Genomic DNA, 24017 nt, shown 5'->3' with positions numbered 1-24017 from the left:
CCAACTTCATACATTCAAGGCGTTCAGTGTCATCAACTATTTGGAGTAAAACTTTACAGCAGCTACTAAAACCAAGTGTGATGTACCGAGGTAGTAAAAGTAATTCAAACATGACGAAAGCATGAGAAAAATTCCCAAGAACCTTTGTTGGCAATACCTGTAATAATACCCTTTGAAAAAAAATGAGGATGTCCATTAATGTTTTAGAAACAATTGATGTTCATTAAGAAAATGAATGTGAAAGCATTGCTCCTGGTGACCACATAATTAGTGTCTAATGCCACATCTATCTTTTTGCAGAAATGTACCGAAATTAGTTAATATATTTATAAAAATATTAAGATGTGCATGTGCAAAATATACATAATAAAATATACAGAGTATATATATTTCACACACAGGCATACATATTAACATTTTTATTTTATTACTTTATATAGTTATATTATCTATATTGAAAATACATTATGGTGCATGAGTTTGTTGTGCGCACATTACTCACAAATGGCAAAATCACAAGTGGAAGTTAAAGGTGATCTCAAATGTGTGCTACTAAGATCTTTACCATGCTGAAGCATAATGTATTTTGAATATGCCATGTGTTATAGAGAAAATGTTAGGAATATTTTAGAGAGGACTTGTTTGGTTTGTTTTTTTTTTAAATGTATTTGATTTTTTTTTTTTATCTTTTGCCTTTTAAGCCATGTGTTTTAATTACCATGAGTCCAACTGCACAGGTCTGAAAGAAACTAAAAAGAAACTCTATAATAGTCCATGTGATTATAATGTCATGTAACTCGGTACAGAATTTTGCCCAGTTGTCGAAAAAAATGCAAGGCTGGGTCAAGAGCAACACCGCAAATGGAAGAAATCCACACTGTATGTGGGACCTCTCATTTAAAGTAAATCAGTCCTAGTTTTTACCCCCAGTTATCCAAAATGCCTGACTAAGAAGGCAGTGTAACAAACTTTAATTTCTTTATTCGGTGGTGGACTGAATTCAATTTTGCTCCTATTTGTTCTACAATGACCAGTGTTTGAAAAGATTCAGAGAGTGTTAATTTCAGATGCTACCACATTTATCAGTGACTCATCTTCAGGGAAGTATTCTGAAATGAGTAATGGAATGCCACTCATTGTTTTATTACGAGAGTCTGTACACATCCCACTGAAAATATAAAAGCTTTCATTAAGTAATTTGTTGTAATTCTTTTACGCTTGTCACAGACTTTACTATTCTGTTGATATTATTGTCAATATTTACTAAACTTCAATGGGAAAGCACAAAGCATTCCAATATAATGCAGCATGGCATCGGTTGGTGAACAGCACAATAAAATCTACTTGCAAATAGTATTTGTCAAGTTTTTAAAGAGCAACAGCTTCCATTAAATGGTTTTAATCAAGATGGAAGATATTTTTTATCTTCTTGAAGTGTCATTTTAAACTTTTATCCCTAAATTATCTTTTTTAATCCTCTAAAGATGTCAAACACTTATGTCTCTCTTACAGCACAGAAACAGCTGTTTCACAATCAGTTTTTAAGGCGCTGTAAACTTACCTCAGCTGCTGAAATTCTTCATGAGAAAAATCAGGAACAATGTACATATCTGCCACTGTGGAAATAAAGCTGCCAGTGATAAGTGGGAAAGATCTAGTCAGGCACCTTTTACACAGTGTTGCAGTACTTTTATTGTGACCAGGTACTGTAACTTCAAATAGCTCTCTAAAGTACACTGATTGCAATCTGTTAAAATACAGCTGTACTCTGAAAAGTGACTAACAGCACTGTAGATTCATGTTTACAGCATCTCACTGATCCTATGTCATATTTGCTCAGCTTGCAAATAAAATGCCCACTCCCTTTTTTTTTTCCCTAATTGCCAGCCCTATAAACTCAGTCTGAGATGCGAGACTGTTGGGCTCTTTCCTACACATGCATCAACAATAAAAATGATTCAGACGCAAGTTATATATGCAAGTTATACCAGCGCACACATTAGCTTTAGGTGGGGTTGCACAGGTGTGCCCAAAGGGCATGATTGGATCAACTGATTTAACGTGCAGCTGCACCAGAAAAATCAAGATGAAAAAACAGGATTCCTGTATCTGGCTGAGGCTTGAATCTTCTTAGCAAATGACTACTCTTGTTTAGTGGATAGCAGGATTATATCTCCTATGTAAGTTAATTATCTTATGCAAGACAGAGTTAGTGCACTGTACACTGATGCTAAATGAAGAGAGAGGGAAGAGGCTGATTTTACAAACAATGAAATGGCAGCTCATTACAAAGGTACGGACAAATTCCTATACAAAGATGGAATCCACCTACCACAAACTCCTTTACCAAAAGGAATCTGAAATATTTATAATGGTGGAACAGTCACAAGACCATAGGGCATAGCAAGGCTGCATCAGGATTTTCAGTTTTAGATAGGATTTACTCTTAGACCTTTGCCTATCACAAACAAAAGTTCTGAGTTATAACACAAAGTTGCACTGCTTGCTCTCCACCACATTCCTATTAACAAGGGTTCAAAACATTTACCTGATATTTGGTAGCCCTGAGGCTAAGCCTACAAGCCAGGATGGAACACCTATCCTGCCACACACTCCAAACCCACACATTCCTTCCTTTTATTTTAAAGGCTATGCAGTTGTGCAAGGTATAAGTTGTACTATATTGCTCATTTTCTGTTTAATAACATTTTAATATGTAACTTATTATGTCTTTCTTGATGTTTATCCCTTTACTCTCCACTTCCTTCTCCCTCTTCTTTCCTATAATATATAAACCATGGCTTATATTTTCTTGCACTGTGTTCTATGTCTGTTTCCTCTACGTTCTCTCCCTCTTTCATTCTTTACATTTCCTGCTTTACCGCCTCTCTCTTTTCTACCTCTCTCAAATCTCTCATCTCTATCTGAGAGAGAGAGAGAGAGAGATTTAGGAGAGACACCGAATAGCCAGATGAATAAACAGAAGGAATAACAAAGTCAAGAGCTGAAAATCTAACTGCCCCACCAGTGCTAGGACAACAGAGCTGGGATTCCAGTCAGGCTGCTGTTCCTGAACCCTGTTTGAGGGCTCCATATTTTGTGGCCTCCTCATGCACATTCCATCTCCTCTGACTCTGTATGCTTTGCTTCTTCCACACTAGAACCTACTGTCTTCTTTGTGAATGGCAATTAGTGGGGGAACAGGTTTCTCTAATCCACCTTTACTCCAACCTCTATTTTAGGGTCCTCCTCTCCAGCGATTTGCTTCATTGCCCGATTCCCTTCTCAGCTTTTCAAAGTTGCAGCAGAGCGAACTTGACCAGATACTCAATTTCGTTGATGCCCACAGGGTTTCCAATAGCAGTAGTCTAAACTGAGACAGACTAGATAGTTTCACTCTGCTTCGTCTTGGAAAGACAACAAACAGCAGCTGAGACATGGATCCCTCTGTTTAAGACAGGCCGTGTCAACGCTACAGGGGCAATACTGGCATAGCTATGTAAGTATGCAAGGATAACCCCATAGCGCAGACACCACCTATGCTGACCGAAGGGGGTTTTCCGTCTGTGTAGGAACACCAGCAGCCCAAGTGACAGTAAGTAGGTCAATAAAAGCACTCTTCCATTGACCTAGCTGCATCTCCACTGGAGATTAGGTCAGCATAGCTACATCGCTATGGGTTGTAGATTTTTCACACCCTTGAGCATTGTATCTATGTCAACCTAAATTTTAAGTGAAGACCAAGTCTCAGAAAACCAACACTGCATCATAGGAGTCCAACAGAAAAGCACAGAAAGCAGCATCATTTCACAACACTAGCAGCTGGCTGCAGGGCTGCAGACCAAAACTCCAAGAAAAAAAGATGTGTTCTAACCTCGAGATAGCTAACATGAGGTAAAATCCTAATGAAGACAAGGCAGTCTGTAGTTCTTACACAAGTTAGCATGTCAGGGTAGCCGTAAGTTCCTCCATAGTTTTTAACTCAAACAGCCTACCTGTATGAAAACTACAAACTGCCCTGTCTTCTCTAGGATTTTACCACATTGGTTAACAAGTTAAGAATTTTTTCTTTTTTTCCTCAGTGACAAGGTCAAAACTACTGCCCATGGGCACAGAAGAAAAAAAAAAGACAGTTATGAAAAGGAAAACGGTATAAAATGGGTGAGGGAGAGAAAGTTTCCTGTCAAGTTCCAGAAGATGAGATAGAGTCAATGTTTGGATTTATGTTTTGTACATGATAAAAGGCTTACATGTTTCAGTTACAATCTCCTACATTCCCATGTCATCTTGCTGAAAGTTATTCTTCTCTGATAAGGAATTTTTTCCTCCATATTATAAGTTTATCACATGGAGAAAACAAATGTTGTGCACTCTTGGACACACTATATACATGTAAGATTACTCCTTCAGCGCAATAAAAGAAAATCTGATTTTTCACTCTTATAGTTAAGACAATTGTGCCTATGCTGAATGTGCTTTCCAATATCAATACACAGTACGTGACGATATAAGATGCATGTATCGAAAGTGCACCACACCTTCCTTAATCCAAAGTGCAGCTCAGAGCCACTGATTTTTCATCAATGTTTGTGCATAATAGGCTTAAAATTGTATTTAAAAGGATGACAGGACAGAGAAAAAGCAGAATAAATCTCAATTTTAATTAGTAGCTGCTTAGATTAAACTTTATTCTCAGTAATGTTTTGATACTTTCATGCATCAGAGTAATTCTATGTGTAGCTCCCAAACGGGAAATATATTTTAAATTTAATGAATTCACTTATGACTGACCTAGGAACGTGAAAGTTCTACAATTCATATTTTATCTCAAGGTGTTTAAAAGGTTTACAAGCTTGAATAATACGCGTAATACACAAAATTCAAAGCACATATTACTTTGGTTAAATGTTTCAATATATTATTCCAATCAGCAAGTCAAAATAGAAAAGGCTATAGAAACAGTCTGCTGCAAAAGCTCTGTTGCGTAGGAAATCAAAATTTGGGTAATTTTTTCAACTCATTTCCCGACTGTTGAAACTAGGCCCAATGCAGAGGTCATTCCTTTGCTCTCCACAAAAGAGGGTCACTTGCCATATTTTTCTCCCATCATCTGTGCTTACTGTAACTAAACTTACTGTAAGATTTAAAGGAGAGTTTCTATTTGTCTTCTAAGAAGGACGCAGATGTGCAAAGAAGATAAACAGATAGTGAAAAGGCTCCACTTGCAAGAATACTTGGCATGAAATTTCAGAAACACTAAAATAATAAATTTAATAGTGTTGCCAACAGAATTTCTGGATGCAGTCTGTTATGCAAACAGTTCCTAGTAACAATCCTCTGAAGAAATCAGATTGCTGTCAGAAAGGTACTCTGGCAAATCTTCTAGACTTTATACTTCATAAAAATATATTACTTAAAGGAAACCATTAGGATATAAAAAAGTCAATATTTAGACCACTTTCAAGCTTTGCTGAAGGTGTTTGCAACTTTTTAGCTTAAGTCTTAGTTAACTGCTGTAATAAATACAATATTTTTCTTTTATTAAATCGGAAACTTAAATAATGTTCCTATTGCATTCCAGTCCGATTTCTTCATTATTAATATGGAATGGTTCTGAATTGCAGGTACATCAATGACATGTAGTACTCCGATTTTCCTAAACAAATCTGAAAGTTGGATAATATTGCTCCCATGTTACGTTGTTGTATTTTATAAGGAATATGAAAATGTGCTGGAAAAAAAAAACATTCAGATAAGACTTAGGAAAACAATGAAAGTAGAAGCATTCTTTTAGAAGATGACTAGCTAAAATAGCATTGCTGATTAATGTAGAAGTGCTTTGTGTTTCTGGAACCACTAATTACAACTATGGTACAATATTTAAATATGTTTATGGGTGCTACTACAATGGATTTTACTGCTCCTGTTCTATATGATTTCGTATTTTATAAAACAGTTAACAGTATGAATTTGACTTTAGAATTAATTCTCTATTAAAGAGATTAATGGTATTTTCTCACATCAGCTCAGTACACTGCCTGTTATTAAGTACTGTTATTCCCGAGATAGCCCTAGGAGTCAGAGATTTAGCTCTTGCTAACAATAAGACCAACCTAATCATTTACTTTTTTACATAAAATTTAAGATTTCTAAATATTAAAGAGTATATTTAACTACATTTGAACACCCTGGCAAGGATCTATTTAAAGCCTACAGATATTTAAAATAGATCTAGAGCCTAATTATCAGGCGTGCTGAGCAGCCATTGAATTCAGCGTGTTGTGGGTACTCAGCAATCCTGAAAATCACGCTTTTAATTAACCTGCAAGGACCTGCTGTGTCACATTCTTGGAATATAAGCTCTTCCAGGAAGGGACCATTTTTTGTTGTTTGTATAGTGCCCAGCACAACAGTTACTTGAACTCTGTTTAACTACACACCAACACAATACAAATAAATAATAATACCTCAGTTGCGCTGTGGTGTGAATCCACAGCAGCTACAGAGACTTCAGTGAAGCTACTCTAGATTTCCCGTGGTGCACCAGAGAGCACAATCTGCTCCTTTGTTTGTAGTGTTTCCTCTTTCTCAATCCAGGGACTGTAGAGTTATTTTGTTCTTTGCTGGCAGAAAAAAGACTAACCATTGATGAGACTTATGTACACCGAATCCCTTGGTAACAAAGCCTATGATTCTCAGCAATAGTCAGGCCAGTAAACACCAATACTGTACTAGGAAAAGAATGGTTCATAGACCAAAAACCCTAAAACTGCATCCTGCACCCATAAAATGAAAAACAGTTCTGGAATAAAGTTACAAGAGAGGATTAATTTGACCTTCTCTCCCCAGTATCTTCAACGAGTGGGGGAAAGCAAAAACCAAAACACTGAAGCCAGATAAATCTGATCTCTCTGACAAGGCATTCACCACTATTGTTTTCCCTTAATTTGCTGCAGATATTTGGAGATGGAAAGTTCACATTTTCAGTCACCCAGATGCCACCATACTGCCAAAAAAAAACCTTGGCCCAATTCTGTGCCACTGGATCAATGACAATTTTGCCATTAGGATGGAAGCAGGACCCATTCCATAATTTGAATCTTAAATTGCCAGTGCCAGTAATTTAAGGAGTGCAACAGCCTTCTGATATGTATAATTTTTAAACAAAATATTAGTACTTTTTAAGAACAATTTTTCCTGCTTCTTGGAAAACTATTAACTCTAGAGATCAGCATCCTTATGTGAATGTCCAAGATGCTGTACCACACATCCTAAATTGGTCAGTTACTAGTATTACAATTGCAGCAGCTTTTCCCTCCCCTTATGATTTGACCAATGACACCAGAACAACATCCATAATTGGCAGTTAGCACAAGGCTTTAAACAGGGAGATCGCAATCTGACATTATAGCCTATGACAAACTGTTTCCCCTTTAATTTTTTTAATGCACAGAAATGTAATAAATTTATGACCTAAAATAACGGAAAGCTGGAACAACCCCTGAAACAGCACACCCTGTAGGAATTATTGTCCTGCTGTAGCATAATAATCCACAAGGGGAAAAAATTTCAAGGGACAAATCACTTAAGTAGAGGACTCGAGGGCCACAACCTCCCAGGTGCTGAACACTTCTGTTCATTCAGGTTCATCTGTGGTAATTTTCTTTTTAGAAGGGAAATTAAAAAGGCGCTGGAAATAATCTAAGATGCACCAGAATATGCACGTCTGCCAGTGACACTAGAATCTGGTTTCATCATCTATCTCAGTGCTTTCCCCCTTCTTTCTGCCCCTTCCCTATATGACTTACTATGGGTATTGTGACATTATGCCCCACATTCTTCATAGAAATATGCTTATGATATGAATATGGCATAACTAAGATGTATTTTATGCAAGATGAGTCATGTGAGATATCATTGGAAAGGTTATGATTTACTGAATATGTAGAGTTTGTATGCATGTATCATTTCTATATCTGAAGTTAGGAATATGGACTATGTATCAATTACAAAAGAGCTTGCACCTGGGGAACGCCCACCAGACAATAGGCAATCAGCCTGGATGGGCCATTAGGAAGGACAAAAGGACTTTGAAGATATAATCTCCCTCTTTCCTAAGAAGTTTCCTGGGATGCTGCTTTAACACAGGGTCAGGTGATCATGTCACCTGGTACTGGACATCATTTTGGACTTCTGGTATTTTTCCAACTGAAGGGGGTGGGGGTCAAACTGGGAAACAAAGGATTCCCGCCATAGACAAATCCTATTTAAGGCTGGGAAGTGAGTTCATCTTGGCTCTTCTCCACTGCCTCCCTACCCAAGAAGAAAGACTGCTGAAAACACCTGAAGAAACAAAGGAACCAAGCGGGGGGGGGAGGGGGGGGGGGCGCATGGCAGGAACTGAGCCCAGGCAAGAAAGGTCAGCCTGTGAAAGGAATACCTGGAGATTTAAGCCACAAGCAGTGCAGTTTACCTTCAAGAAACTCCGCAACTTACATAAAACAACATTTAGGGTGAGAAACTACTATTTGTTGCCAACTTCTTTAATGTGGTAACCTGGTTTGCGTTTGTTTTATTTGCTCAGTAATCTGCTTTAATCGGTTTCCTATAATCACTTAAAATCTACCTTTTGTAGTTAATAAACTTATTTTTTGTTTATTCTAAAACCCAGTTTGTGCAATTCATAACTCGGGGCAGGGGGAAGCTGTGCATATCTTCCTCCACATTGAGGGAGGGAGCAAATTTAATGAGCTTACGCTGCATCAATCTCTATACAACACAAGACAAGACAATTTTGGGTTTACACTCCAGAAGGTGTGTGCACCTGAGTGCTGGGCAATTCCCTGAGCTGAATCTTCCCACACAGAGCTGACTGCAGACACTGTGTGATTCTACAGGGTGTGTGTGTGTGTGTGTGTGTGTGTGTACACGCGCAGCAGGCCAGGGTGAGGGAGTCTAGGCTGGTGGAACGGGCGGGCTCAGTGGGACCCCAATATATCAGGTGGCACCGCAGAAGGGGGGGTCCAAACTGCCACAGTATGTCTACACTTATACCACAACGGTGGCACCACAGTAGTGCTTTGGTATAGATACTACCTACGCTGACGGGAAGGGTTTTTCCATAGGCATAGGTAATCCACCTCCCTGAGAAGCGGTAGCTAGGTCAACAGAAGAATTTTTCCGTTGACTCAGTGCTGTCCACCTGGGGTTAGGTTGGCATAGCTACATCTCTTATAGGTAGGGATTTTTCACACCGAGAGATACAGCCATGCCACTGTAAGTTCCCAGTGTAATTCAGCCCTGTGTCAGAGTTCTCACTACACGCAGCCAGAACTGGGGCAGGGCAGACATTGTCCCATCTGGTCTCATGGAACTTAACAGAAAAAGTGAACAGAAACAGAAGATGCAGAACCCTCCCTCTCCTATAGAGCTACACTACCAGCAAGCTCATTGGGGGCCAGAGCTACAACTGAAATATGGGACCTCCATAAGGATAGGCTTGGGGTCAACTTTACCACAGTGGGGAAAATCCCACCCCCAAGCCACATCAACAGGACAACACAGGCATCTCCACAAGAGAATTCTTGCAGAGATTCCCCATTAAGTCACCTCATATGGTTAAAAGCTGCAGGAAGAGATAATGTGGGCCATATTTACTATTCTATAATAGACTGGGATTTGTCTGTAACAAAGGACATGTTTTTCTCAAGAAAACTAAATTTAATTTTAAAAATTGGAAGAGACATTTTAAAAACAAAAAAAGAGAACACCCCCCACTTTATGCATCATCCACCCTACAAAAGTTATTCAAAAAACAGGAGGATGGATAGTAGGTTGGGAAATAGTAAACAAAATATTGCATCATTTGCAAAAGCTTTCATGTACAACAAAAAGGATTACTGATGAAATGAAATATCCCTTCGTTAAAACAAATTAATATTCCACCTGGAAAATACTACGCAAGCCTCTTTGTTTTTGAATGACCTCTGGGCCAAGTACAGATCACAGACTAACCAGTAAGTCAATCGAAAACCAAGTCTGACTCTTCCAAAGCTCTCTCTCGGGAACTCTAGCAACAGTTAAAAAGCTCTTTGTTTCCATTCAACCCAATATGTAGGGGTGGAAAAGCTTTTCAAAACATTAAAGAGAAACAAGTGAGGTCTGTTACCGTTCCAAGAAGCAAATTAAGGTCTAAATTCTGAGACTGTCAAGCACCCGCAACTTCCATTAAAGTCAGAGGATGCTGGCTGTGCTCAGCGCCCCTCAGGATTTGGCTCTAATGGTAGGATAACCCGTTTTTCCAGAATTCGCTGCTTTGGAACTTTTAAAACCATTACTGCCTTTGTGTCTATTTGTTAGGTTATGTTTTTATAGCTCACAGCAATAATATAAATACATTTTAGAGGGATATTATAATACAAGTTCCTGCAAGCAGTTTATCTGAATGCTTCTGAAGTACAGTTCCCAGGTTTAACTAATAACTAGCAAGCCACTTTTCCTTTACAAATATTAGTATGGAGAAGGAATAATGTTAAAAAAACATTTTAAAAAGGGCCATAATCACTGTATTGAAGCTTTACATATCCAGTGAAAAAAGAAATTCAAACACTGAAAAATGGAACAATGAATCAAAGTGATCTGGGATAAAATCTTACCCACTTTGATAAATTCACCCAGGAGCTACACAGAATAGTTTTAGTTTGGATTATTTCAAGTGTTCTAGATTTGTTTGCTAAATTGTTCCTTAAAAACTGCATCATACTACGTGAATCTAAAAGTTACTCTTATTAATTAACTAAATAATAAAGGAAAATTAAATGTGTGGCATAGCAAGGAGAACTGGAATCTAGTCATCTATAACTCATATTGTACCATTAGATCTGGCCTGAATTTTCCTAAAAGGTCATCCCATAGCCTGGCTGATCACATATTTGTACATAGAGGACAGGTATATTATAGAAAATGTAAGCTAATAAGCAGGCCATAAGAGAGAGACACTCTCTCTTCCATCAAGTTAAACCTAACATGTCCAAAACTGCCTCTTCCTTTCCTCCCAAACTGACCCCACTCACTCAATCCTGTCACTGTTGACAACACCAGCATGTGCCCTGCCACCCAGACCCATAATTTGGTCCAGACTCCATCTCCCCTGACCATCACATCCAGGCTTTGTTCAAATCTTTTGTTTCTTCCTCCTAATACAGTATTTCTAAGACACCACCTTCCTTGTGAGGGGAGTGTTCCACTCACTCATGCTGGGAAAGGGTTAACATGAGGCCAATTAACCCGTCTGCAAAGTCTGGCGGATGGGGCAAGCCTAATTAGAAATAAAGCCCAGGGCTTGTTTCCATAAAAAGCTGAGTGAACCCAACTGAGGAAAGGAGACCCGGAGGAGACGAGGTAGAGAGTTCCCCTTCTCTGGGAAGCAGTATGTAAGAAGACTGAGAAGGATAGTACAACAGAGCTAACAGGCTATTGCCCAGGTAAGCTGCAAGCCTAAGTGGAGCCAGGGGCCCTGAGGCACTGTAGCCTGCCTGTACCCCTGAGTAAGGGAAGGGGGACTCCAGGCCCTGGGCTATGGGATTTATTGAGGCACAGAAGCCTCTACTTAGGTAGGAAGACAGTATACAGTAGCAGAGGCATGCCTATGATGAGATGGTTGCTCACTGAACCCATCTGGAATGAAGGTTTGGTTAGTATCCATTTCTGTAAATGACTCTGTGGGACAGGACTCTGCAAAGTGGTCTCTCTGGAAAGCCAGGACACTCCTATGGCTGGAGTAGGCCAAAGGACAGAAAGGGAAACTGAGGCAAAGGTTGCTGCAGCACCACAGCCAGCCAGGAAGGGGAGTGTTGAGGTGGCAACTTTGCCACCCCTTCACGTCTAACACTGTAACTTGCTACCATCTATTCTATCTAGCCCTCCCACAATCCCTCCACTTCTCCATATGAAATTCAAGCTTCTCGGCCTTACCTTCTGAACCATTAGCAGCTTTTTTACTTCCTATTATATCCTTTCTATCCTCTCACCTCCTGCCCTCTAGGCACCGCTAACGACAACAGCCCCATCTGCCCATTTGTCCACGGTCTTCAACCAAGATAGTCAAGGATGACTGATGATTTTGGGTGCCAAACAATTTCTTTAAAACATACCTCTTTAAGGTGTCTGAAGTTGGGCAGACAAAAATTGAGGCACCCAGTCATCCACCACTTTTGAAAATCTTGCCTGGGTGCCTTCTTCCATGCCGCTCATATCAATAGACTGCCCTCCCTGAACTGATCCCTAAAACCACCTCCTCCAAATTAATCCTGAATAAATCTCTTCTTCTATGATGACTATACAAAATTGGCAATTTGACAATAGACAGAATACAATTTGAAACCAACAATCTGTCCGGGGGGGAAAAAAATCTAAAAAGGTATATAAATATTGAACATTTTGATGGTACCCCTCATCCCTCACACTTTGTCTGTGTGGGACTGTGTGTTTTTCGCTCCCGAGTGTATATCTTTACTTTGTTAGTACATGGCTCTTTCCTGCTCCCTTCATCAGCTTCTTGGTCCTCCTAGAGTAAAGCTTTTGGGGACATGGCTGCCCCTTATTATGCATTTATACAGTGCCAGACACAGTGTGCCCCTGATCTAAACTGGGACCACAGATATAACAGACCAAGAATAATCTACACCACCCTTAAATGGACGTAATCTCAGAATTGGCAATATATGTATTTATGCCTTTTCCAAGTTGCATTACAAACTTTCAAATATTCAAGTTTCAAACCAAAAGGTTAGATATGGACAGGGGAGGGAGGAGAGAGGAGAGAAATGGTTAATTTTATGTCCGGTACCAGACTTTTTTCTCAACTGCAAGTTGCTAGTTTTGAAACAAAAGAAGCTAATGGCTTGGCAAAAGGCAGACATTTTATACACCAGAATCTGAACTCACCCTTTTAAAGCAGACCGTTCTGATCTGTAAAGCTTTTCAGTACTGTTGAACTCTTAGTATCCCTTTAGTTACTGAATGAATGTTTATGTAACAGATTGAAAAAAAAACCACATGGATAATTGAGCCATATGGCCGCACACACTACCACCTCTGAGGAACCAGATGTCACGGTAACCACAAGAGGAAAGAGTAGCTTGTGATGCTGAAGTAAAAAGACTTGAGTTTGTCTGTAGGGGCTTATTCACCCTAGTGTTTTATAGTGGACTAACACCTAGGAAGTTATCTTAATTTAAAGAAAAAACAGAGATAAATGTAGGTATTTGTGAAGTGTCAATTACTGCAGTATATTTTGCATACAACTTCATATCACAAATGGAAACACTTTCAAGATGGATGTTTTATACTTAGCTATTTTCTGCTTTGTTTTCAAGTGCAATCATCAACAATTTGTTACACAGACAATTACAGCACTCAGCACTACAACCTGCTTGCTTGTTTATCGCAGCCATACTATTAACAATATTTTGTACTTTTTAAGATACCACACTACCATCAAGAAAAATGTTAGCATCATCATTAGGTAGTTTCACTTCACAACTGTAAAATATCACTTTTTCAAATGTCAGAAAAGGCTGAGACAACACTTGCAACATTTTAATGAATGCTGGATTTAAAGTGATAGTACTGAATCAAATTGGGACCCAAAGTTTAGGGTTTTTTAACTAACCTAAGTCCAACAGGACGTTTAACTTTCTGAAAGTGGAATTTTATTATCACCACAGGAACAGTGATTTTTCAAGTTTTCAAACATCTGATGTGTTTTACCTACCGATCCAAAAAAATAACGACCTTTGTTTTGCTCAAAAGCGAAAGGATACGAGGCGTTCCTTCTGTTCTACACACCAAGTAGAGACATGCAGCAATTACATGTGTCATCTTTCTCCCACGGGTTAAGTGCTTGCTCACCGCCATCTTGAAAAAGTTAAAGGCGGTATCAAGACAATGCTGGTTGAGTTGCAACTGGTTTCCCAAGTGATGAATTTGACGTTTCCCTAAGAAAAGAGAGAGAGAAAACTCTTTAAACAATTTTGTAATTAATCCACTTTTTAACAAAGGACCAAACTTAAGAAAAACTTTGCTTAGGAATTCAAATTACTTGGCATTTTGTTGCAGAAGAATGTCTTTCTTTTAATAAAACACAGAAAGACTAAGAAGGCATATAATACAGTAAGTTATTTTCAACGTAGAACAATTTCTTAGATCATGTAGCTCCATGGAGATTATCCCCTATATTTTCAAATGTGTCCACTCTTTTTGGGCACTCAATTTGAGACAGTGAGACTGATTTTCAGAGAGGGCCCAGCATCCCACTGAAGTCAACCAGAGAATTTTGGTGCTCAGCACCTCTGGAAAAAAAAAAATCAGGGTCTAAGTTCTCAATTTGGGCAGAACTGAGGCAACCACATTAGTAAACATCAAAAACGTAGATCCATCCTTCTTCGTTTGGATGAGATAGCATCCAAAGTGTACTATACCCTTTTCCAAACACCACTTCAATTGCAAACAAATTATACATTTTGTGGCAATTTGCCCAAAACTGATGAAGTATGTGGTTCCCTTAACAACACACCAAAACCACAAGGAAAGGAGCTTATGGAGCTTATCTCAAAGCTTATTCATGGTTGTCACTGATAGGGCAGAACTTCCTTCCTCTGAACATATACAGAAAAGAGGCTTCATTTAAGGTTTAGCTGCCAGACTATGCTGATTCAGGAAAACAAATGTACATGTCTTCTAAGGTGAAGGCACTTTAGATGAGTCATGATAGGAAGTGGTACAGCTGCTAAGACAGACATGGAAAGCAAGGTCCAGCCCTCTCTCAAAGCTCTAGCTATCGGAAACCATGCCAAGAAGGGAATGTGAGGCTGACTTGGTGGAAAAGATGGGAGAAGTCATGATGAAAAGTATTGGGTTCACTAACAATCAATGGGTCCAAAAACAAAACACACAACACAACACTTTAGTTCAATACACCAGAGAGATGTTTCCACTACATGTTCTTACAGGAAACATGCATCCATTAATTTCACAGAAATGTTACAAACTTGTAAGCATATTTGATGAGGTGAGTATAAAATTTGCCATGTGGCTTATCCACAGTTTTTCAGTTAAGGCAACAGAACAGTGACAACATAATTGTCACAAAAATAACATATCTGTAATTCTTTACTTTGTGGCACCTACTAATCAGGCCCTTCCTACATAAGCATCACTAACAATATGTTAAGGGACGTGCACAGTATCTGAAAGTCAGCAAGAAAATTCTGACTTAGTTCCTGTAAAGACACTCCCAGAAATCTAACTATAGTTCAGTGTAACTCATCCCAAGCAGAAAGTTGCACACAAATAGAGAACCACAGAACTCGGTCAACCTCACCTCTGCACAAATAGGAGTTATGTGCACTCATCAACCCATAGCTGCTCTGGGCAATTATGCCTCATCCCATTTGTGTATTAGACAGGAAGCAAGACATCATGCACACAACTTTCAAACAAGGGAGATAAAAGTTTTGAAGGGGAGGGAGGACAAGTTTCATCTCCAAAGTTTTTTCAGATATCTATTAAATAAGCTATTTGGGGATGATCCAAAGCCCACTGAAATTAATGGGAGTTTTTCCAAGAATTTCAGGTCCTTGGTAGCCAAAAAATTTCAAATATAGTCTTCTCCCAAATTAATCTACTGGCTTACATCTCCTCTCTTCCCCTCCATTGGTTTTTTTCTCCATAGCCTGCACCCTTCCAACAAAACATCCTCTATTTCTACCAGAGACTTCTCATTCCTCCTTGTTTCCATCTTGCCCTTTTATTCAGGGATCTGCTTTAAATGCCTCCCATTCTACAAGTCCATCATATCAACAAGCTTGTTGCGTCTAAGAATCGTATATGACTCCCTCTGAAAAACACTGATGCCTGAAGTAGTCCCAAGAGACAATTACTTAGGTGCTCCTCTTCCCCAGGAGCCTCTATGGAGCCCCATGCCCAGGTTGATACTGGGGCAATTAAGAAATAAAAATATACTAGAGACCCAACTAATTTTCAAATAATAATATTAATATCGTTAAATAAGGAAATGCAGCAACTGTACAAGAGTGTGTTTGGAGTGTGCACAAGACACTGATCTGGAAAGACAGCCCATTTGGGAAAGGTGATCTTTCACGGAGCACTCTATTCAATAATTTTTGTGGGTCTAGTGGAAGATTTAATTCTACGTGCTAGCATTTCTTCAGATTGCTTTTGCACATTTTGTTGGTAGTCCACGACATAGGAAAGTAACATGCTAGAGCAAGGATATTGCAGCCTGGCAATCCACCATCAAAAGGACAGATTTCACTCAATGTAGAAAACCTAGAACAAGGAGGAGAATCTTGGAGAGTGGCTACAACTCTTTATGCTGGAGATGCCCTTGCCCCCACCTATAGCACTGGAGGTGGAAGTGTTCATCTGTTTACATTGTGATCAAGCCCTCAAACATGTGTATTAACATTTTGCAATCAGTTTCCTATTTCATTATAGAAAACGAGAGCTAAGTCATCTTCAATGAAAAACAAAACACCATATACCCAGAAAACTAGAAAATTCCATTTCCCTGATAAACATCGTATGAGGCTGATATAATTTAAAGCAGTTTGGGAACATGAGTGTTTCTGGTTGATTTATCAACAGCGAGAAGTTCACAGTTACCACCAAGCAGGTAAAAAATTTCAGACTCTCCATCTAACTTGCTCTTCATTTCAAAGAAGTGGCTTGATGTTTTCTTGGCCTTGCTATTTACATGCAAGGACTCTGCCAACTTATGCAATAAGTTAGTTCACCCCTGCCCTTTAATGCCACCTCTTTGGACAGTATTTCCCAAAATACTAACTGCCAAATCCAACAGCTTTAATGGTAGGAAAGTAAATTAAAATCACACAGAAATTGTGCCCATTCTCTACACAGGTCTTTAATCACGACAATCACATTGATCAATGCAGTTCTTTCCCTCGCTTTCTGTACAGGTTGTGCCCATTTTAAACTTCAGTTTCAGTTAAGATGGGGCACGACAGTTGGCAATTAGGCTTCTAGATTCTTATAAGGGAAGACAAAGCATCTTGTATTCCTTTTAGCTCCTTCCTATATGCCAAGACTGAAACATCTTCACTTAAAGATAACTATCAAGAACAAACCTTAACTACTAAATCTTGTTGTTGCCCTAACACACCAGTGCAGACTAACGTGTTTTGCCTATCTTCCATTCCATTCTGCCTACCTCACCAGTCTGATAACTTCCAGGGCTGTAACATGTAACTCTGAATTTGATTTGTTACTAATACTATAGCAATTCTAACTTTTCACTTCTGAAGGGCAGGTGCCTGTAGCCACCTAACTAGGGCATAAAAAAAGAATTTCCTGGTAATAAATTTTCTATTCCATGCCCTCATTGCCACAAGCACAAACAAATGAAGTATGAGTAGCAATTCTTCAGTGGATAAATATATATGGAGGGGAAGACTCGAAAACACATCCAATGAAGCCAAAATAAATACTTTCTAGACCTTCAACAATAAACTAAGCTCAGTACTTAATGCCATAGTAAATAATTGGTTGGAGAAAGGAGGATAAATACACTACCTCCTTGAGGACTCGCTGCCTGAAGGCTGAGTACAAGTCATAAACTGGCTATAATGCTTTGTAAAAATATGCAGACACCTCCTGGTTGTTCTCCTTACCCAAAGATGTTGCTACAGCTCAAGTGGAGCGGGTTACAATTTTATAAGGACAATGTACTCAGTTCTTTGTAGGACTGGTAAATGCACAGTTTAAACCCCATAAGCTGGCCTATGAAAGTGGTTACAAAAAATCTGAGCTTGATGCAAAGTTGAAGCAGGAGCTAGTGGATTCAAAGAGGGGGCGGAGATGTTCTGAATGACAGGCAAAGATGCTACTGGCATCATTTTCTATGGACTGGAGATGGAAAATATGGATGTCCAGAAGGCCTTAAGAGGAGTAATTAAAGCAGATGATGAGAGGAGGACCTGGCACAAGAATTTTCAGCATTAGAAATAAAAGGACAGACTGTAGAAATGATGTAGAGAAGTGGCAGGACTTAAGACGCTGCCTGGGTATGTGGGGCAAGGAAGGGGGAGGAGTCAAAGACAACTCCCAGGATATGAATTTGAGTGCTGGGGAGGAAGGTGGTTGATGGTGAGGGTAGAAAAGCAGTTTGATTTTGGTCACATCAAGATTTAACAGAATTTGTTAGCTCCATTTTTTTTTTTTTTTTTTTAATATTAATTAATTTATTCAGACTCAGACTCATAGACTTTAAGGTCAGAAGGGACCATTATGATCATCTAGTCTGACCTCCCGCATGATGCAGGCCACAAAGCTGTCCCAACCCTTTCCCTTGACTCTGCTGTTGAAGTCCCCAAATCCTGTGGTTTAGAGACTTCAAGTAGCAGAGAATCCTCCAGCTAGCAACCCCCGCCCCATGCTGCGGAGGAAGGCGAAAAACCTCCAGGGCCTCTGCCAATCTACCCTGGAGGAAAATTCCTTCCCGACCCCAAATATGGCGATCAGTAGAACCCCAAGCATGTAGGCAAGATTCTCCAGCCAGACCCTCATTGGCCATTGATACTATTTACCAGCGACGGCACACTATTTATTCGACTAAAATCACGTTATCCCATTAAACCATTCCTTCCATAAACTTATCTAACTTAATCTTAAAACCAGACAGGTCCTTTGCCCCCACCGTTTCCCTCAGAAGGCTGTTCCAATATTTCACCCCTCTGACTGTCAGAAACCTTCATCTAATTTCAAGCCTAAACTTCCCCACGGCCAGTTTATATCCAGACAGAGGTGAGGAAAAAATAAAGGGAGAGAAAGAGGACACTGAAAGAGAGAGAGAGAGAAAGGAAAGGATGGAGTGGTGCATAGTGTGTGGACTGTGGGGAAAAGAGGGAGGGGGCTGGATGATACAATCAATAAGTAGATGGAAAAGAACATCCAGAGGTCAAACAGTAAAAAGCAGCCTAACACGGACATCTAAGTGCTGCAAAGGGAGAGAGAGAGGGAGAGAGAGAGAGAGAGACAGAGACAGACACCCCCATCCCTGGGCTTCTTCCTGCTCCACTGCTGCAGCTCCCAGACCTTGGTGGGGAAATCCTTGCTACTTCTATGTCTTGATGCTCTGCTGATGCTGTTTACTCAAACTAAGCTGCGTTAATCAGAATTTGTAAACTCATCGGTACAAGGTTGATTGATTGCTCTGTAATTCAAACTAATGTAGGTTGTTCATGATTAATTTTGAAAGCACATTTTTAACAGAAGTTGTGTTGTCTTATTTTTTCACCCAAGAAGATTCTACTGCTGAGATAAAATTAATACATGTTTAATCCTTAAACAGTTGAAAGGCTGTCTTGCTCGTGAGAAGTGTGAACACACATTTATCTTTAATGAAAGGTATTCCTTAGCTATCTGGCATTAAAGGATTAAAAAGAAAAAAATCATTACAAGCACTTCAAGACAGAGCTATTGATCATAACAGTTCATTGTTCTTCACTACTATCAAAGCTTATTTATGCTCAGTTTTAATCTCTCTGTTTTGTTTGGACAGTGTGTTTACATCAAATCACATTTATATTCACATTTTTAAATGGCATAATTATTCTTAGTGATTTCTACAATGCATGTCTACTATTTTAAGTCAGTTGTTACCCTTCCCACAACAGATGGCACATTACTGCTGATCTGCGCACTTACTCTATTACCCATCTACGTCACTTCTAGATTGTTCTAGGCAGAGGAGATTTGCTTCTGACTAGTGATCTGACAGTTTTAGAAAGGATTGCTTTTTCCCATGATTTTAAAAGATATTTTTCAGCCATACCAAAAATGTCAGAACTTGCTCTACAGAAGTTATAAACCACATTGCAGTTAACAAAAAATAAATTTCATAAATAGCAAACTGAAGAAAATTCAAAGTTACAGTTCATTGCCCATAGATACTTTTCCCAGGTAAGTGCCATCAACTTCTGCAGAATCTGAACTTCTGTTTCATATTAAACACTAAAAGCTACGTTTCTATGTTATGTAAAACCTTTCAATATAAACTGAGTACAAATTGATGCAGTGGCGTCTGTCTGCTAGCAGTCAGCTCCAGTGACTCTGCAGATGGTAAGAGGTTTTCTAAACTGCGGCAGAGTGAAAACAAACAAGAGCCTTGTCAGCTTTCAATGTTCTTCAGAATCCTGTGGGCATCAGTGAAACTGAAAAGAATCCTGTTAATTACATTCTGCAGCAGCTTGGGAAACCAGGAACAGTAGCAGAGGAGCCAGGCATTGGAGTTATGCAATGAGGAACTACAAACTGATGCTGGAGAAGGGATAGAGCAACAAAAACATCCCCCATTGCAGCAGCTATATAGCTGAGACAGAGAGATATACACTTCATATCTCAGCAGCCATGAGCCTAGAGGAAAAAGAGTAACAGATACCCTCCCCCCATCAAGCTCACAGAAACCATGGGTTTTCAGATTTATCAGATGCTTACTAGATCGAGGCTGATATGAAAGATGAAGAAGCCTCTGAGCAGGGTCCAGGGAATGACACCCTGGCACATAAGAATGGCCATACTGGATCAGACCAACGGTCCAGTATCTTGTCTCGGACAGTGGACAGTACTTCAGAGAGAATGAACAGAACAGGGCATCTAGCCCAGTATCCTGTCTTCTGACAGTGGCAAGTGCCAGACACTTCAGAGTGAATTAATAGAACAAGGCAATTATCAAGTGATCCATCCCATCATCCAGTCCCAGCTTCTGGCAGTCAGAGGTGTAGAGATGCCCAGGGCATAGGGTTGCATCCCTGACCATCTTGGTTAATATCCACTGATGTGTCTATCCTCCACGAACTGATATAATTCTTTTTGAATGAGAGTCAATGTGATGCACTTGCATAAAAGGTTAATATCATTCTGGGGTGTATTAACAGGAGTGTCATACGTAAGGCACAGGAGGTAATGGTCCCACTCTACTCGGCACGGTGAGGTTTGAGCTGGAGTACTGTGTCCAATTCTAGGTGTCACACTTTAAGAAAGATGTGGACAAATTGGAGGGAGTCCAGAGAAAAGCAACAAAAATAATAACATTTTTAGAAAATCTGACCTACTAGGAAAGGTTTAAAACTTAGGAAAAGAAAACTGAGGGGGAATCTGATAGTCTTCAAATATGTTAAGGGCTGTTATAAAGAGGATGTTATCCTCCATGTCCACTGAAGGTAGGACAAGTAGTAGTGGGCTTAATCTGCAGCAAGGGTGATCTATGTTAGATATTAGGAAAAGCTTTCTAACAATAGTAAAGCTCTGGAATAGGTTTCCAAAAGAGGTTGTGGAATCCCAATCATTGGAGGTTCTTAAGAACAAGTTAGACAAACACCTGTTAGGGATGGGTCTAGGTTTACTTGGTCCTGCTTCAGTGCAGAGGGCTAGACATAATGACTGAAAGGCTCCTTCCAGACCTACAATTCTGTGATTCTAAGATAAGATGGGTGAGGAGGCAGAAAACATGATATGGGGGTGGGATGGGGAGGGGAGATAAGTTGTTGAGAAGAAGAAAAGACAGTTACTGAAAACTACACAAGACGAGATAAATATTATCTACAATGGAAAGAAAAAGAAAAAAAGTGAAGGGAAGCCAGGAAGGAAAAGGAGGTATAACAAAAGTAAGATGTCTAAAGTTTAAATCAGATTTAAAACATTTTATATATAAAAGATGACAGCAGTGCCCAGCTGTTCTATTCTTTCACACAGAAGAAGGCTGGTGGCACAAAACTTGGTCCTGAAGGTAGGAGGCGTCAGGTAATTTTTCTTGAAGTCCTAATTAAAGAATTAAACTCTGTCCTTAATTAATCACCTTCCAACTGGATATTGCAGTTACAGAGTTACATATAAATTTTACTACACGTAGACAATGGAAAAAGTTCATGACTGAGCTTCAGCCTCCACATTTAAATTTCCTTTCTTTTAACTGTTAATCTTAGATTAAAAATAAATTCAGGCTAAATTGCAATGAGTCTTGGCTGTAAAATGATGTGAATCGGTGATGTTATTTATCAAACCAGTCTTGAATGCTATCTGTTGCTGCTTTGAAATGAAAATTTGTGCTTAAAGAGTGTGTGTGTCACATATTTCAGCAGAATTACCATTCCAAAATTTCTTCAGATTTTCTGACTGCCCAAGTAAAGATTTCTTAAAGAGTAATATGAAACCTATGTACTTCAACATGGCTGGTGTGCCCCTAACAGAAAATAGTGTTAGCACATTTATATGGGTAATGTCTGTCTGAATATGAAAATACATTTAACCCTTGCCATTCATTTGAATCTACTCTGGGAGAAAGGATTTCTTTATTCTTCCCTTACAGTCCTAATCTAGCTAACAAAAAACAGAAAAACAAACATAAGAACATAAAAAACAGCCATACTGGGTTAGACCAAAGGTCCATCTAGCCCAGTATCCTGTCTTCCGACAGTGGCCAATGCCAGGTGTCCCAGAGGGAATGAACAGAACAGGTAATCATCAAGTGATCCATCCCCTGTCGCCCATTCCCAGCTTCTGGACACCAGCCCTCCCATCCTGGCTAAAAGCCATTGATGGACCTATCCTCCATGAACTTATCTAGTTTTTTGAACCCAGTTATAGTCTTGGCCTTCACAACATCCGCTGACAAAGAGTTCCACAGGCTGACTGTGCGTTGTGTGAAGAAATATTTCTTTTGTTTGTTTTAAACCTGCTGCCTATTAATTTCATTTGGTGACCCCAAGTTCTTGTGTTATGAGAAGGAGTAAATAACACTTCCTTATTTACTTTCTCCACACCAGCCATGATTTTATAGACCTCTATGCTATCCCACCGTAGTAGTCTCTTTTCCAAGCTGAAAAGTCCCAATCTTACTAATCTCTCTTCATACAGAAGCTGTTCTATACCCCTAATCATCCTGGTTGCCCTTTTCTGAACCTTTTCCAATTCCAATATATCTTTTTTGATATGGGGCAACCACATCTGCACAGAGTATTCAAGATGTGGGCATAGGATATTGCCTTTATATAAATCCATGGTATTTTCTGTCTTATTATCTATCCCTTTCTTAATGATTCCCAACATTGTTAGCCTTTTTGACTGCCATTGCCTCTGATGTTGTCAGAGAACTATCCACAATGACTCCAAGATCTCTCTCTAGTGGTAACAGCAAATTGAGACCCCATCATTTTATGTGTATCGTTGGGATTATGTTTTCCAATGTGCATTACTTTGCATTTATCAACATTGAATTTCAACTGCCATTTTGTTGCCCAGTCACCCAGTTTTGAGAGATCCCTTTGTAGCGCTTCACAGTCTGCTTTGGACTTAACTATCTTGAATAGTTTAGTATCATCTGCAAAACAAGAACAAATTAGGCTAGGGGTGGGCAAACCACGGCCCGGGGGCCACATCCTCAAGCTGCTGCCAGGGAGCGGGGTCAGGGGCTTGCCCTGCTCCAGTGATCCAGCTGGGGGCTCGCCCCACTCCACACATGCTGTGGCTCCACACAGCTCCCGGAAGCAGCGGCATGTCCCCCCTCCAGCTCCTATGGGTAGGTGCAGCCAGGGGGCTTCGCATGCTGCCCCCACCCCAAGCGCAGCCCCCGCAGCGCCTTTTGGCTGGGAACCATGACCAATGGGAGCTGCAGAGGTGGTGCCTGAGGACAGGACAGCATGCAGAGCTGCCTGGCTGCGCCTCCACGTAGGAGCCGGAGGGGGGACATGCCGCTGCTTCTGGGAGCTGCTTGAGATAAGTGCCACCCAGAGCCTGCACACCTGACCCCTCTTACACCCCAACCTCCTACCCCCTTCCTGTCCTCCAAACCCCTCATCCCCAGCCCCACCCCAGAGCCCATACCCCCAGCTGGAGCCCTCACCCCCTCCCACGCCCCAACCGCAAATTTTGTGAGCATTCGTGGCCCGCCATACAATTTCCATACCCAGATGTGGGCCAAA

General features: G+C 40.0%; 1 protein-coding gene across 2 annotated transcripts in view; it reads right to left on the bottom strand.

Moving 5' to 3' along the window:
* The window catches only part of BRF1 (BRF1 RNA polymerase III transcription initiation factor subunit), a 230182-nt gene that overhangs the window by 162682 nt on the left and 43483 nt on the right, over positions 1-24017 (bottom strand). For both annotated transcript variants that reach the window (XR_004645421.1, XM_034767834.1), the window contains exon 3: positions 13824-13997. Coding sequence is in view for 1 of the 2 variants with exons in the window: in XM_034767834.1 (XP_034623725.1) it covers positions 13824-13997 (174 nt within the window). In the remaining variant the exon portion in view is untranslated. The remainder of the gene's footprint in view (positions 1-13823; positions 13998-24017) is intronic.

The sequence above is a fragment of the Trachemys scripta genome, chromosome 4 (assembly GCF_013100865.1).
Source record: "Trachemys scripta elegans isolate TJP31775 chromosome 4, CAS_Tse_1.0, whole genome shotgun sequence".
Classification (NCBI taxonomy): Eukaryota; Metazoa; Chordata; order Testudines; family Emydidae; genus Trachemys; species Trachemys scripta.
This window is presented reverse-complemented; position numbering and strand designations above follow the sequence as displayed.